General features: G+C 45.0%; 1 protein-coding gene across 2 annotated transcripts; it reads right to left on the bottom strand.

The window, feature by feature from the left end:
* Positions 1–144: 144 nt before the first annotated feature.
* Positions 145–12,517, bottom strand: LOC122822034 (protein RCC2 homolog). Of its 2 annotated transcripts, none has more exons than XM_044100420.1 (13): positions 12,415–12,517; positions 10,281–10,502; positions 9,748–9,841; positions 5,471–5,614; positions 5,260–5,391; positions 5,054–5,142; positions 4,837–4,951; positions 3,834–4,000; positions 3,572–3,752; positions 3,405–3,510; positions 3,241–3,313; positions 3,082–3,159; positions 145–1,035 (listed from the first exon to the last, which is right to left on the bottom strand). In XM_044100420.1, the coding sequence occupies exons 2-13, from the start codon at positions 10,479–10,481 to the stop codon at positions 931–933; spliced, it is 1,485 nt and encodes a 494-aa protein (XP_043956355.1). In that variant the 5' UTR covers positions 10,482–10,502; positions 12,415–12,517; the 3' UTR covers positions 145–930. The 2 variants fall into 2 exon arrangements, with proteins under 2 accessions (XP_043956355.1, XP_043956434.1); XM_044100499.1 differs by lacking the exon at positions 12,415–12,517 and adding an exon at positions 12,287–12,414.
* Positions 12,518–13,022: the final 505 nt, after the last annotated feature.

The raw sequence follows: 13,022 nt of genomic DNA on the forward strand, positions 1-13,022 counted from the left end.
GCAGCTTCCTTCACTTCCTCTGCTGTTATTGTTGAAACTACGAGCAGACTAAGGAGTTAAAGTTAAACCCTCCCCACAGATTATACATTTATAGAAGTTACATACAGCAGCTTTAAGAAAAATGTTTTATTGTGACCACAGGTGAATTATTCAGCTTTTTATTTTATTTAATTGATTTTAACAAAAAAGCAACATGAGCTCATTTTACATGGAATTTATTTAACCATTGCAATGAAAAAAAACAAACAATGTAACCAAGAAATCTCATCATAAAAATAGAAAGCAGTACAAACAGAACTCTGCCTGATAAGAACAGATCAGTTCTGGAAGTTCTGGCCTGCTTATGGATCCGCTTTGAGCGTTGGGACAAACGAAGGCTTGGCGAAGATAGGCTCCGCTTACGGAGTGAGTATCCTGGATACACTGAAGGAAGAAGATTAAAGGAATGTAACATCAAGTGGAGTGCACCAGCTCAGAACATCAGTTTGCAGTCAGTGGCAGCAGGAGCAGACACAGCCTCAAACTGCCAAACAGACAACCGATTCATCATGGCCTCCATACCCCGAAATGGACGTAGAGAAAAGGCACAGGTATGGAGAATTGGTCTCTGAAACCCCTCAGCAGCTAGAAGCTGCTGTAGCACCAGGAAATATGACATTTTTCAAACAAACAACACGAGAAGAAGAACGTTAAAGTGGAAAATCAAATGGTACAAGGACTAATGGGGGCGGGGGAGGGAGCACGACTGCAAATCCTGAAGAGCTGGGAGAGATGCTCTGCAGATCCATCGTCTGCCTCCTCTCTGGTTTTTAGTGTCCCAATTCGCTTGCAGCCAATCTGCTGGTAGGTGAGATGTTTTCTCCCCAAACTCCTCTGTCCCACCGGTCACCGGGTCAGGAGCGTCAGCAGGCTGAGGCAGCTGGGTTCCTCCTAGATGGTTCGGGGGTTATACTCAGGCAGCTTCTTCAGCTTCTCCTGTTCCTGCTCAGTGTCTTGCCTGGCGATGACCAAGGAGTGGGAGTAGCCCATCACCACCTGGGGGAGACCAACACATTTCAAACATCTGGGACCAGGAAGCTGAGACCCGAGGAGCCACCGCTGCCAACAGGCTGGCTGTTTTGAACAAACTAGAAGTTTCCACCAGAAGCTTTCAGTCCTGGAGGTCAAAGATCACACAATTGAATGTACTCCAGGTCATTTTAGGTTTCCCCATTGAAAACATGTTTAAGATATATTTCTTTCATTTTACCAGCAAATGAAAAGAGAAATATTTGAATAAAATTAATGTTCTGGTATGCTTGTGTTAAAGTTGGGTTCCTAACTTTTTGGGTGGAATGTTTTCCATATTTGCTGGTCAAGATCATGTTTAGTATAAAGCCAACAGCAACCAGTATGTGAAAATACATCCACTGATGCACTTGGACACATCATCAACGGTGTTCTTGGAGTCACTGGGTGAACCAGGTCTTTCATCATACACACTCTTCCCTAGCTTGTGTCCACATGGCTAACTAGCTACATTGACTTCACTGTTCTCCTCTCTTAAGCCTTGAGGCCCTCAGCTGCTTTATAGTGGTGCTAAAACAGGAGAGTCGTCCATCTTGAGAACCGTCTCAGAAAACCTTCGCTGGATTTAGCCACAATGAACAACTGAGCAAAGTAAAAAAAATAAATAAAAAAAAAAAGTTGCAGGATGTTTTTGGCACACTTTATACAAATACATAAAAATACGGGTCATAAAAAAAACTATTTTTCATTTTCTGTTTAAAAAGATATCCATTTGTCAGTGAAAAGCATATTCCAAACATGGAAATATATATTTAAAAAAAGAGAGACATCACGTCCATCTGCTGGACGGCCCTAAACCTGCATGTTCTGTTTCCACTGGCGTAGCCTGTACTGGTACTAGAAAAGGCGAGTCTGTCCTAGTGGGTTTTTTTCCCAACCAGGGGGTCTTTTTGTGGGCTCTAGTGTCCCTTATATGACAGTAGGCTGACAGGAAAGGGGGAAGGAGAGGGGGGAAGACATGCGGCAAGTGTCGTCGGGTCCGGGAATCGAACCCGCGACGGCCGCGTCGAGGACTCAAGGCCTCCATACGTGGGTCGCACTATCCTCTACACCACCACAGCACGCCCCGTCCTAGTGATTTACACTTCATATAGGCATCCAGACTTACACGAAAAGCTGCAAGCGTACATTTCCCAAAGCAGATTTTCTGTTTTCTGTCTTAGCTCCTGGCCAGGAGGATTTTGTGTTCCAGAACCGTAGAAGCAGGGTTATTTAATTCAGATTACCAGTTCTGTCAGTAAACAGGGTCAACATCACTTCAGAAAATAAACAGAGGAAGTTGGTTTATTCTTCTCCTTCAAATTCCTCCTAAAATTATCTAACCAGTTCGGGCAGAAAATCCACCAAGCTGTATGCAAATTAATTCCTTCTTTTTCAAAAACCTAAAGGCTCCGACATGCTTCATCTGAAGTGCCGAAGTCGGTTCTTGTTGACATGGACTCGTGATGAAAATTGCTTCATTTTGTTTGAAGACAGGAATCCGCCTGCCGAACTCAACGCCAGGCCCAACTATTTACACAGAAGTGTTGTCTGACTGATCAGAGGCTTGTTGTAATGTTTTATACACAAATGCACTAAAACAGCAACATCTTCAATTAGTCCACTTGCACTATCTGTTGTCAGGGTTCTTGTGAGGCGATGATGAATAACGTAACGTACATTTGTGCGACTCTTCACTAAGTAAATATAAACACTGGCTAAACAATGCTGGATGAAATTGCAACGTCGTCATCAACAGAGGCAAATGTCTGCAGAAAGGTGTGACACTGTGTTATCGTTACCCAATAACAAAACAGAGGATGCAGGGAGGGAGTGGTGGGATGTTTACTGAAGTGGGCTTGGGGTCCTCCAGTTGGTCTGTGTCAGTTTTAGTGAAAGGTGTGTGAATCCGAACGGACCAAATACCACGTGACTGAGCATCGACTGTTCGACTTTGGAAAACTTGAACATGTTTCATCCTAAGTCGACTTCATGTGTAGAGTAATGTTTTTGTGCCGAGTTGCGTTCATGTACCTGTTCGATGTAGACGCCATCCAGAGTTTTAACTTCCTGAGCAGTTGTGGAGGATTTGGGCTTGTTGTCTCCGTATCCCTAAAAGTCACATGGAGAAATGGATCGATTTGATGTTCTCCTGACCCGCAGCAACACAGCCAACACCATGACCAGAATTACCAGCTCTCCACACGTGGGCGACGGCCCCCAGCTGATTGTGCTCTCATCTGCTGCAATGATGATGCTGCTTTTCCTGTCAAACACACACAACGCTGTTGGTTTAGGCACCGTTAAACCCTGAAAACCAGGAGCAGGAAGCGCTCGCCACAGCAGAACCAGCTCACCCGCAGGCCAGGCTCCGGATCTTCCACCCACACAGATCCTGCACAGCTTTGGGGTACATGGTGGATTCTCTGGAGGTGTTGGTCACTCCCCAGAAGAACAGCCCCCCTGCAAAGCAGCAGACGGTCAGCACATGTCATCTACGGCTTGTGTTCTGCTCCTCTCTTACCCATTTCGTTGAGGGCGAAGGAGCACTGGTAGCCGGCGTAGATCTGGGCAGCGCCGCGTCCCGGGAAGTCAAACAGCTTGACGAGTCGGGGAACCATCTCGTCTTTCTGCTCTGTGTGGCCCAGACGGCCGTAGCCTCCGAAACCCCAGCTGAACACCCGCTTCTGGGAGTCCAGCACCAGCTGTCCACACACACACATTACAGTGTCAAGAGTGTTGAAGGAGTCAGCTGAACCAGCAGCCTGGAGGAGGGGCCCTCTCACCGTGTGGTTGGCTCCACAGGCCACATCCCTCACCACCACGTTGGGCACCGGCATGATCTGACCGTCCTTGGACTTCTCAATGAAGATAGCAACACGCCGGGGGATGAGCTCACAGTCAAACTCGATGCGCTGGGCTCGGGCGATAAACTTGCTGCCGCTGTTGTGGCCTGCAGAGACACAGGTCAGTAAGCTTTACCAGCCGACGTCTGGTCCGCTTACAAACCCAAGTCTTGGTTGAGTTGAAGTGAACTCTGGTGTGGTTCAAATGCATATGTGAATGCCAAGCAAACTAAAGACCGCACCAAAAGCAGGAAGGAGACAACTACGCAGGGCATCCTGGGTAAGTACAAGAAAGACAAACGAGTGTATCTAGCACTAGCGGGAGAAATGGAACAAATGTTGAAAATTTGGTCCCCAACTGAACCGAGTTTACCGGACTATCAGGTGGGAAATCGCCCTAAGAGGATCACAGAACCAAAGGAACATGACCCAGACCTCACCTAGGTGATGAGCAGAGCATATCTGGGTCATTTCCCTCCTGAAAGATGTGAAATATTTGAGGGTCAACCTAAACTTTCTATTCTGTTTCCTATGACAACTGATACCATCCATGCTGAGAGCTTCTATAAACAAGGTTCTACAGGCAGGTTGTGTGAGCCCAGAGACGGAACGATCTGAAACATTGTGACAAGTCTAACTTTTTTCCATTCTACGAGTTAAACGTCCACTATCCTCAGATTACAGAAGCCATCCTCTATCTAGCCAGAATATGATTTTTCACAATATGAATGTCATTTTAACCTAACAGCAGGAACAGAAACATTATGAATGGCAGCAGATTTACTGGGAATTCAAATCATATCCAAATTCTGTAGATGTGAACAAGACAGAGTTAGACATTCAGAAAGTCTGGAGACGTTTTGATCACTTTGTTTTGCTCCCAGATTGTCCATTGTGTCCTACAGACTCACTTCACCAAAGCAGATAATGGAAGAGTTTTTACCTAACTGCCCATACTCAGGGCAGCCGAACGAATACAGGTTTCCTTTGCAGTCCACCACCATGCTGAACTCAGCACCACAGGCTGCCTTCACCAGAGGCTGACCATTGTAGGAAATCTGGGGAGAAAAAGATTCAACTACTGGGTATGGTGGAATCACTGGAAGTCTCCAAACGATTTGGCATGGATCAGGAATGATCTGGACGGAGGCCACACTCACCGGTGCCGGGCTGAGAACCGCATCAGTCTGACTGCCTTGGCCGAGCTGACCCAGTTTGTTTTCACCGAAGGAATAAACGGTGCCGTCCTCTGAGGAAACAGCAGCAAACTCTGTAATTTTTTCCATTCATGTAGAAATCCAACAGATCTCCCATCTGTTTTGGAGAAACGGTCCAATCGCTGCTGGACCTGAGAGTTCCTGCCCACCTGTAAGCGCCATGGTATGATTGCGTCCGCAGGCTGCAGAAACGATCACCTGATCGGCCAGGCCCTCGATCAGCTTTGGAGCCTCCAAACGTTTGGTGTCCCCGTGACCCAGCTGACCTTTGTCATTACGCCCTGAGGAGAAGACGGTGGAGGTCAGGAGAGAACTCTGAAGGAGGAAAAGTTCAGAGAGAGGGAGCGTCATGGAGCTCACCCCAGCTCCAGAGCTTGCCCTCAGTGGTCATGAGGAGACTGTGAGCAGCACAGGGGCCCGACACCACACAGCTGACCTGGACGTCGTTCAGGCAACCGTACCGGTGAGGACCCCACAGGTTCTGGCCCAGGTTACGGAAAGCAGCTGAAAAAACACACATAGACCACACAGTTAGGATGCTCAGTAATTACAGACGCAAAACACCTGTTAACGTCATTCTGTGTCCTTTGAGCGGTTTCTGCAGGTTGCAGCAGTCATGACGAATGCTCCTGACCAAAGACGCTCTGTCCTGGCTGCCATTGTGACAGAACAGGTTTCCTCCCACATCGGAAGGCGTTTGCTCTACAGAAAGAACATCTGGGGATTTGCGATCCGGCATGAAATGCATATCTCAATATCTATTGTGATGGGTGAAGTAACAATATATATTGCAATCTGTTTTTGGCATGAAATTTAAGATAGAAAGTGAAAAAGCACATACTAACTGAGTGGAATATGCTCTACATTGCCATAAGTAGGTTACACACTACCCATCCAAATACCCATCATGGTGTTTTTTTAAAGCAAAATTTGTCACTGAGCACACCAGTCTGACTCTCCTCACTCATCTTTTCACTCAGGTTTGCAATTCTGCATTACAAGTACCAGACCACGCTGCTGTGAACACTGTGTGACACAGCAACAACCCATATTAATCAAGAATCTAATATTTAATCTGATTATACTGTGTCATTGTCATCATGTGGGGGCAATGGAAAGCAAATATAGTCTATGTTTTTCTTGATAGGTATCAAGTTGCTGTTTCTGCTGCCGACAGTCCTGGAGGTTTGTGTTGATCTGAGACTGTAGCTGTTAAACAGACCAGAGGAGAGAGAGAAGGTTATGAAGTTATGAAATAAGCAAATCTGTTGATATTTTAACCCCTATGACAACTTGGCTGCAGATGCTTTAAATGTCAAAAAAGCTCAGAGGAGTTATTGATGTTAGCCCCTCTGAGATCTAGAATTGAAAGACAGAGATATCAAGGCAAAGAAAACTCAGTAGGACGTTTAATTAGGACGTTTACTTTCTAAAAGTTTAAAGAATCGTCTGGATAGTTTGATTGTGTTACCATGGTTCATGTGTTTGAGTTGGGTTTGTTCACAAATACGTTACAGCAAATAACAACCAATAATCAGTGATTGATTTTAAATTCAGCTAACTAACCTGGTCTCCCTCTCAGATTCACCTTTTCTATATTTAAACAAGGTTAGTGATGCTGATGTTCTTAGTATTAGGGAGTCAGGGGGCTAAATCATGATTCTGTCAAAGGCCCCATACTACCTCAGACCGGCCCTGGGTGAAGAACTAAATCCACTGCATCTCTGCTGGAATCTACCTGGAATCCCCCGGTAGCCTCTGTGCCAGTGCGCCGATGCTTTTGGGACATTTTGATTTACTTAATTGTGAAATCGGGTTTTGCTTTATGCTGCAGTCCAAATTATTGGTACAGTATTTTTGTTGATGTTTAAGTGATATTTTGTGAACTCTAAATGCTCTGGACCGAATCTTCCTTTAAGACTCAGTCCAGCGTCGGGGCATTCAGTCCAGCGTCGGGGCATTTAGTCCAGCGTCGGGGCATTCAGTCCAGCGTCGGGGCATTTAGTCCAGCGTCGGGGCATTTAGTCCAGCGTGGGGCATTTAGTCCAACGCTGGGGCATTTAGTCCAGCGTCGGGGCATTTAGTCCAGCGTCGGGCATTCAGTCCAGTCCAGCGTCGGGCATTTAGTCCAGCGTCGGGGCATTTAGTCCAGCGTCAGGGCATTCAGTCCAGCGTCGGGGCATTTAGTCCAACGCTGGGGCATTTAGTCCAGCGTCGGGGCATTTAGTCCGGCGTCGGGGCATTTAGTCCGGCGTCGGGGCATTTAGTCCGGCGTCGGGGCATTTAGTCCGGCGTCGGGGCATTTAGTCCGGCGTCGGGGCATTTAGTCCGGCGTCGGGGCATTTAGTCCAGCGTCGGGGCATTCAGTCCAGCGTCGGGGCATTTAGTCCAGCGTCGGGGCATTTAGTCCAGCGTCGGGGCATTCAGTCCAGCGTCGGGGCATTTAGTCCAGCGTCGGGGCATTTAGTCCAGCGTCGGGGCATTCAGTCCAGCGTCGGGGCATTTAGTCCAGCGTCGGGGCATTCAGTCCAGCGTCGGGGCATTTAGTCCAGCGTCGGGGCATTTAGTCCAGCGTCGGGGCATTTAGTCCAGCGTCGGGGCATTTAGTCCAGCACTGGGGCAGAATGATGAAGTTAAAGTCAGAAGTTTTCTCTGCAGCCGAACTATTTCTGTGTTTAGGGGAGAGGAGGGTTTTCCCGCTATTGCGAGGACAATTATGAAAATATAAATAGAAACTGTTTTTCTAACTTCAATATCAGACCTAATATCAACCCAAATATCAGACCACTTATTCACAAACAAGTGTATGTTGGAAAAAATATATTCCTCCAGTAATGAATTCTCAGTCATTTTTAGACCCAGGGCAGCCAGACTAATTTATGTTGCTAAGTTATTATATTTAGCTATAATAATTTAGCTATATACTAGGGGTATCGAGGGTAAAGGGGCCGGGGCTCCAGTCCCCACAATCCCTGCAGGTGCCTGTTATTGCATTTTAGGCAAGAAAATTTAGATTGTCTAATTTAGAAAACAAACTAAAATATTTATTTACATTTTAATGTATTTTTAATATTGTAGAAAGTAGGCTTCAGTGGTTAAATAAAAACATCTGGAGAATGTGCCAATTCTTTTATCCAAACAATTGATTAATTATCAAAATAACCGACAACTGAAACAATCGTTAACTGCAGCACCAATGTAGACAGGTTGCATAATTTATGACTCTGTGTTGGTATGACCTTCGGCCTTGTGTGCGTGTGTGTGAGGCAGAGTGTGTTTGTAGAGCAAGTGTGTGCAGTAGATGTGCGTGTGCTAATTTATCTCCTGCAATTGAGAAGAAGTTATCACCAGGTACCCATCACCCCCTCCGTCGACCGATGATGCTATCCACCCAACATGGAGGCAGGTCTGCACCAGAAATGCCCCACCCACCTCACCTCCCAGGCACTCCGGCAACTAGGTTTCTCAACAGAACCACACAGCACCAATGGATTATTCAGATACTCCTGCTGTGTTATTATTTATCTTTTCTAGAACTACACAGTTACGTCAAATTAAGAAACAAACAGTAAGTTAAACCCACTGGAGTGCGACTCTATGTTCTTTGGAGTGCTAACCGGACCCACCGCGGTGATCTGAGCATTTCAACTAGCAAATTACAGTCCCTATCTTTTAAGACCCAAACTGCAGCAATCAGGATCCAACACAAAGCTTCTCTTTCACAGCAAATGTTCAAAAGGTACGTCACCATCGGTAGATGATCTTTGTCTCTGCTGCTGCTCCCTGCTGACAACACCCCCTCCCACCAACACCCCTAACAAAGCAGATTTCTCGGAGAGCAGCAGAGAAGTGCAACATGCAACCTGCCGGAGGCGTCGCACAGCCTGGTGGGAGGGCGGCCTGAGGGGGCTGGCGGCTCACTGCGCAGCATGCATGCATATGAATGGACATTACTGTCACCATCAATTAAAAGAATCCTGCTGGCTGTAACACGCACACTGCCTGCACACACACCAAACAAAGACGCCCATGTGGTCATCTCCACTCCTTTCACTCTCTGTGGCAGACACCACGCAGAACCCGATCGATCCCCTATTGATCCCGTCTGCTTTCACTGGCTGAGATCGGTGCGCTACCCCAGTGGGTCGGGACAACCTGCTAAATGCAGATATCAACCCAAAGCCCTAACAAGACTCCAGCAGTCCCCTCAGGCCTCATCACAATGTTTGGAGCTGATATGGTGTCGAGAGCGTTGAACACACACAGTTCTGGCTCTCAGTAGTCAGCGAGACTGGAATCAGCCGTCTCTACTCAAACCGCCACCAACATGTTTAATGAATGGAACAGATGCACACGCCTCCGATGCCTAAACCCAAGAGGAGAACAAGGCGCTTCAGGTAGCAAGACGTTTCTTAGCAAAAAAAAAAAATAATAAAGAAAGAAAGAAAGCACATTCCTCTGTGGGGCAGAGTTCTGTCCACACCAACCACAGTTGAACACAACAACCAAACTGAGGAAAATACCGGCTTTGTGTTTCTGACGAGAGGAATCCAGCATGAAAACCTGAGGGTTGTCAGAGTCTAACAGAGACTCACAGAGGAAATGCTGCGGCATGGTTTGTAAACTTAACGCTCTACCTTGTTGCTTGGGAACCTCCTTTCTTCCTATCAAATCCCAGTTGGTTGCCCCAAAGATGAGAAGTTGACCTCTGATCTTTGGTAGCTCCAGTTTCTGCAGAAAGCAAACAATATTAGGTGAAAAAAAAAAAAAAGTAAACTAGCTCAAAAGACCACAACTTTTGTTGTTTTAGAACAGAAAAAGTTAATAATTAAAAGGGACAAGTTGGATTTAGCAGCTTCACCTGAGCAAAGACCTGTAAAGCATTTTCTACTGTTGGACGCCGTTTAAATTCACGGCCCAGGATTAGATCCCGTCACATGAAAAAGATCCCGATGACCAAAAAAAATCATCATCATCAGGTATACTTAGAGCATTTTCACCAACTGGGCTCTTACAATACAGTTCTTTCATGGTAGGGACTTCTTTCCCAGTAACCTTAACGTGGTGAACAAACAGCATTGAAGCCACATATCAGAGAAAAGACACAACAAGCAGATAAAAGCAGAGCCAGCTACCAGATTGGGAGGCAAAAAGTTTGAATCCAACCCACTATTTTCTCCTTGACGTCGTCCGCCACAGTGACAGGCTGGAGGCCGGACTTGGCTGCAGGCTTGCCGGGTTTCTTGTTGTTCTCCTGCTCAAAGTCGAACTCGTCGTCACTGCTGAAGTCTCGGTCTTTCCTTTTCCCTGTCGCCCTCTTCCTCTTCATCCCTCCGTTCCCTGATACGTCGGTCACCTTCTTACGGGGCATCTTTTTGCAGTGGGAACGTAGCTGTTCGTAGTTAGAAAGAGGCGAGACGCGTTCAGACCAAGCAAAGGCTTGGACAGTTCAGAGAGACGGTGGAGACATGTCTCTCTGAACTGCAGAAGACTGAAGCCAAACGGAAAAACTGTGGTTTTTAAAGAACAACTGTGGTTTTTAAAGAAAAGGAAACAGTGTCAAAAACTGCTCCAAACACGTCACGCATTATAATACTGGTACATTTCAAAATAAGATCAACTTTGCAGAAAGAGAAGATACATTCCTTTTTACTCCTAATAAACATCAAAACTTTTCACAATTTTGGTGCGTGTAATATAAAGCTACAAAGACAAGATGAGCACTTTGAGGACATATTTTCTAACAGCACAACCCATTTATTGCTGATTCATCACCTGGAAATGCATCACTGTTTTATGCATCAAGACGGATTTTGATTTTGTGCCAATAGATGAAGGAAATTCTTCATCTATTGGCACAGTAGAGTTAAACATTGTTACTCGTAAGAGTATGTGCTGTAACATCCAGAAAAAAAAACTTTTTCATTGTTTCAAGTGACTAAGAGACAGAAACTAAAAACACCCAATACAAAATCAGTTGAGGGATTGCCTACATTCACAACATTCTCCCCATTAGTTAAATGTATATACAACAATTACTATTGAGTTTAATATTTATTCCATAAACATTTAATCCACCATTTGTAATCATTCGAATCATTAAAGAAAAGAATTTGAACAGATGATTCAATTAAATCCTGTGTATTCAATATGAATGTGAAAATAATGTTGCCAAGTCAACCGTTTTATAAAACAAACTTCTATGAGATTTGCATATTTTGTGCTTGCTTATTGGCTCACAGAGATATGAATCAATACCAGTTCATCTAAATCGTATGCATTCTGTTGTACAGGGCTGTACAACAGAAGTGGTTTTGGTATCAAACTTAGGAAGAAATTTCTGATTTTCCCAGACAAAATTCTACCTAATGGCTTGTCAAATTTTGGACAAAACTTTCATCAAATACACCTAAATTATTGAGTCTTTACTCAAGGTTTGGTCAAGAGTATCCTGGGAGTTTTATATTTATATATACATAAGGTGGTGGGATAAAATAAGAATCAACCTAAATAATGTTTGTTTAGAAGATCAGCTGGCGCTTTACACTGACTTACGGAACTTCTGACCTTTCAATTTTTTTCTACTTTGGGTACTGTCCGGGCTCCATAGAAGCAAGTTCGCCGAACGGTATTTAGCTACCGCGGGTTCACCGTATTATTCCGTATCACTCGGTACCACAATCACATCAGTTCTCCCTGATGGTTCCCCAGATGAAAGAGGAGCCATAACCCGACAGCAGATCGAACCGTGAGCCGGTATCCGTTAGCTTCAACAGGCTAAGCTCCACCGCTCTTTGTTCGGCTGTTTAGCGTGCTAGCTGCCGTAAAGATCCGCGGTACGGCAGGTGAACTTAGACCGTTTTCCGCTCCACATACAAGCTCTGGGAAGTTTGAGTGTTTAAACAGCATGTGAATTATCTCAAAGCTGCGAATACTTGGAGTTAAACCGAGTAAAATGTAATTGAATGATGGGGCTCATTATGCTAACGTTACCTCGCTAGTGTATGCTAACAAACAGTCAAAGAGTCTGATGTTCCATACGAACGACACAAGACCAAGAAACTTTAAAACCTCTTCATAACTACAAGTGTTTCTATCTCATAATATCTGCTGCCTCGTTGGTGTTCCGTAGTCTGGCTAAGTGGTTTGCTAAAACTAAGAAGAAATGATATATACCGGTGATTTCCTGATTCAGCAGCTCTCTGTCCGTCTCCGGTTTGATTGATTTGAACAAAAGAAGCTGCAGTCTGCTTTCACACCACGTGGTTTGCATTTAGCATTCATACAGGAAACCGAGCACTCACCAATACATAAAACCAGACATGAGAGGGGGGTGGAGGTGACTTTAAGCTGCTGTGATGCAGCACGAAGAACCGCTGTGAGGGTACAACTCTACACTGACACAGAGGAAACAGAAAGTTCCGCTTTCACTCAGGAAAAGTTTCTTTTAAGAAACATAAACACCCTGTTTGCTCTCCATTTCGGCACATAAGGCATCTATCACACACACCCATCTAGTTAAACTTCTCAAGTGTGTGTATAATTATCTAAATCTTAAATCCATTTCATTCAAAACCAAAGTTAACTTTGTTGTGCGGCAATAGAAAATGTAGGGGAACCTTCCCAGTTTTGTTCCCCATATTAAAGCAAGCATTAATTGCCATTTAAAAAAGTCTCAATAATAACTTTAGATTAACAAAGCCCACATTAACGTAATATAAAAACAAAATAAATTCCTAAGGAAAAAAGATGATATCCTCAGAGGGCCCAGCTGCAGCCATTGCTACAATGTAACTTGCTTTTGAATGTTACTGAATGTAGCCTAAAGTGCTTTGTGGTCCTCTGGACTTGGTGCTGTATAAAGTGCTTACTACAGGCCATTTAATGAGCAGCTCTCTTGAAGTATCTTGGC

Source organism: Gambusia affinis, linkage group LG01 (assembly GCF_019740435.1).
Source record: "Gambusia affinis linkage group LG01, SWU_Gaff_1.0, whole genome shotgun sequence".
NCBI classification, from domain to species: Eukaryota; Metazoa; Chordata; class Actinopteri; order Cyprinodontiformes; family Poeciliidae; genus Gambusia; species Gambusia affinis.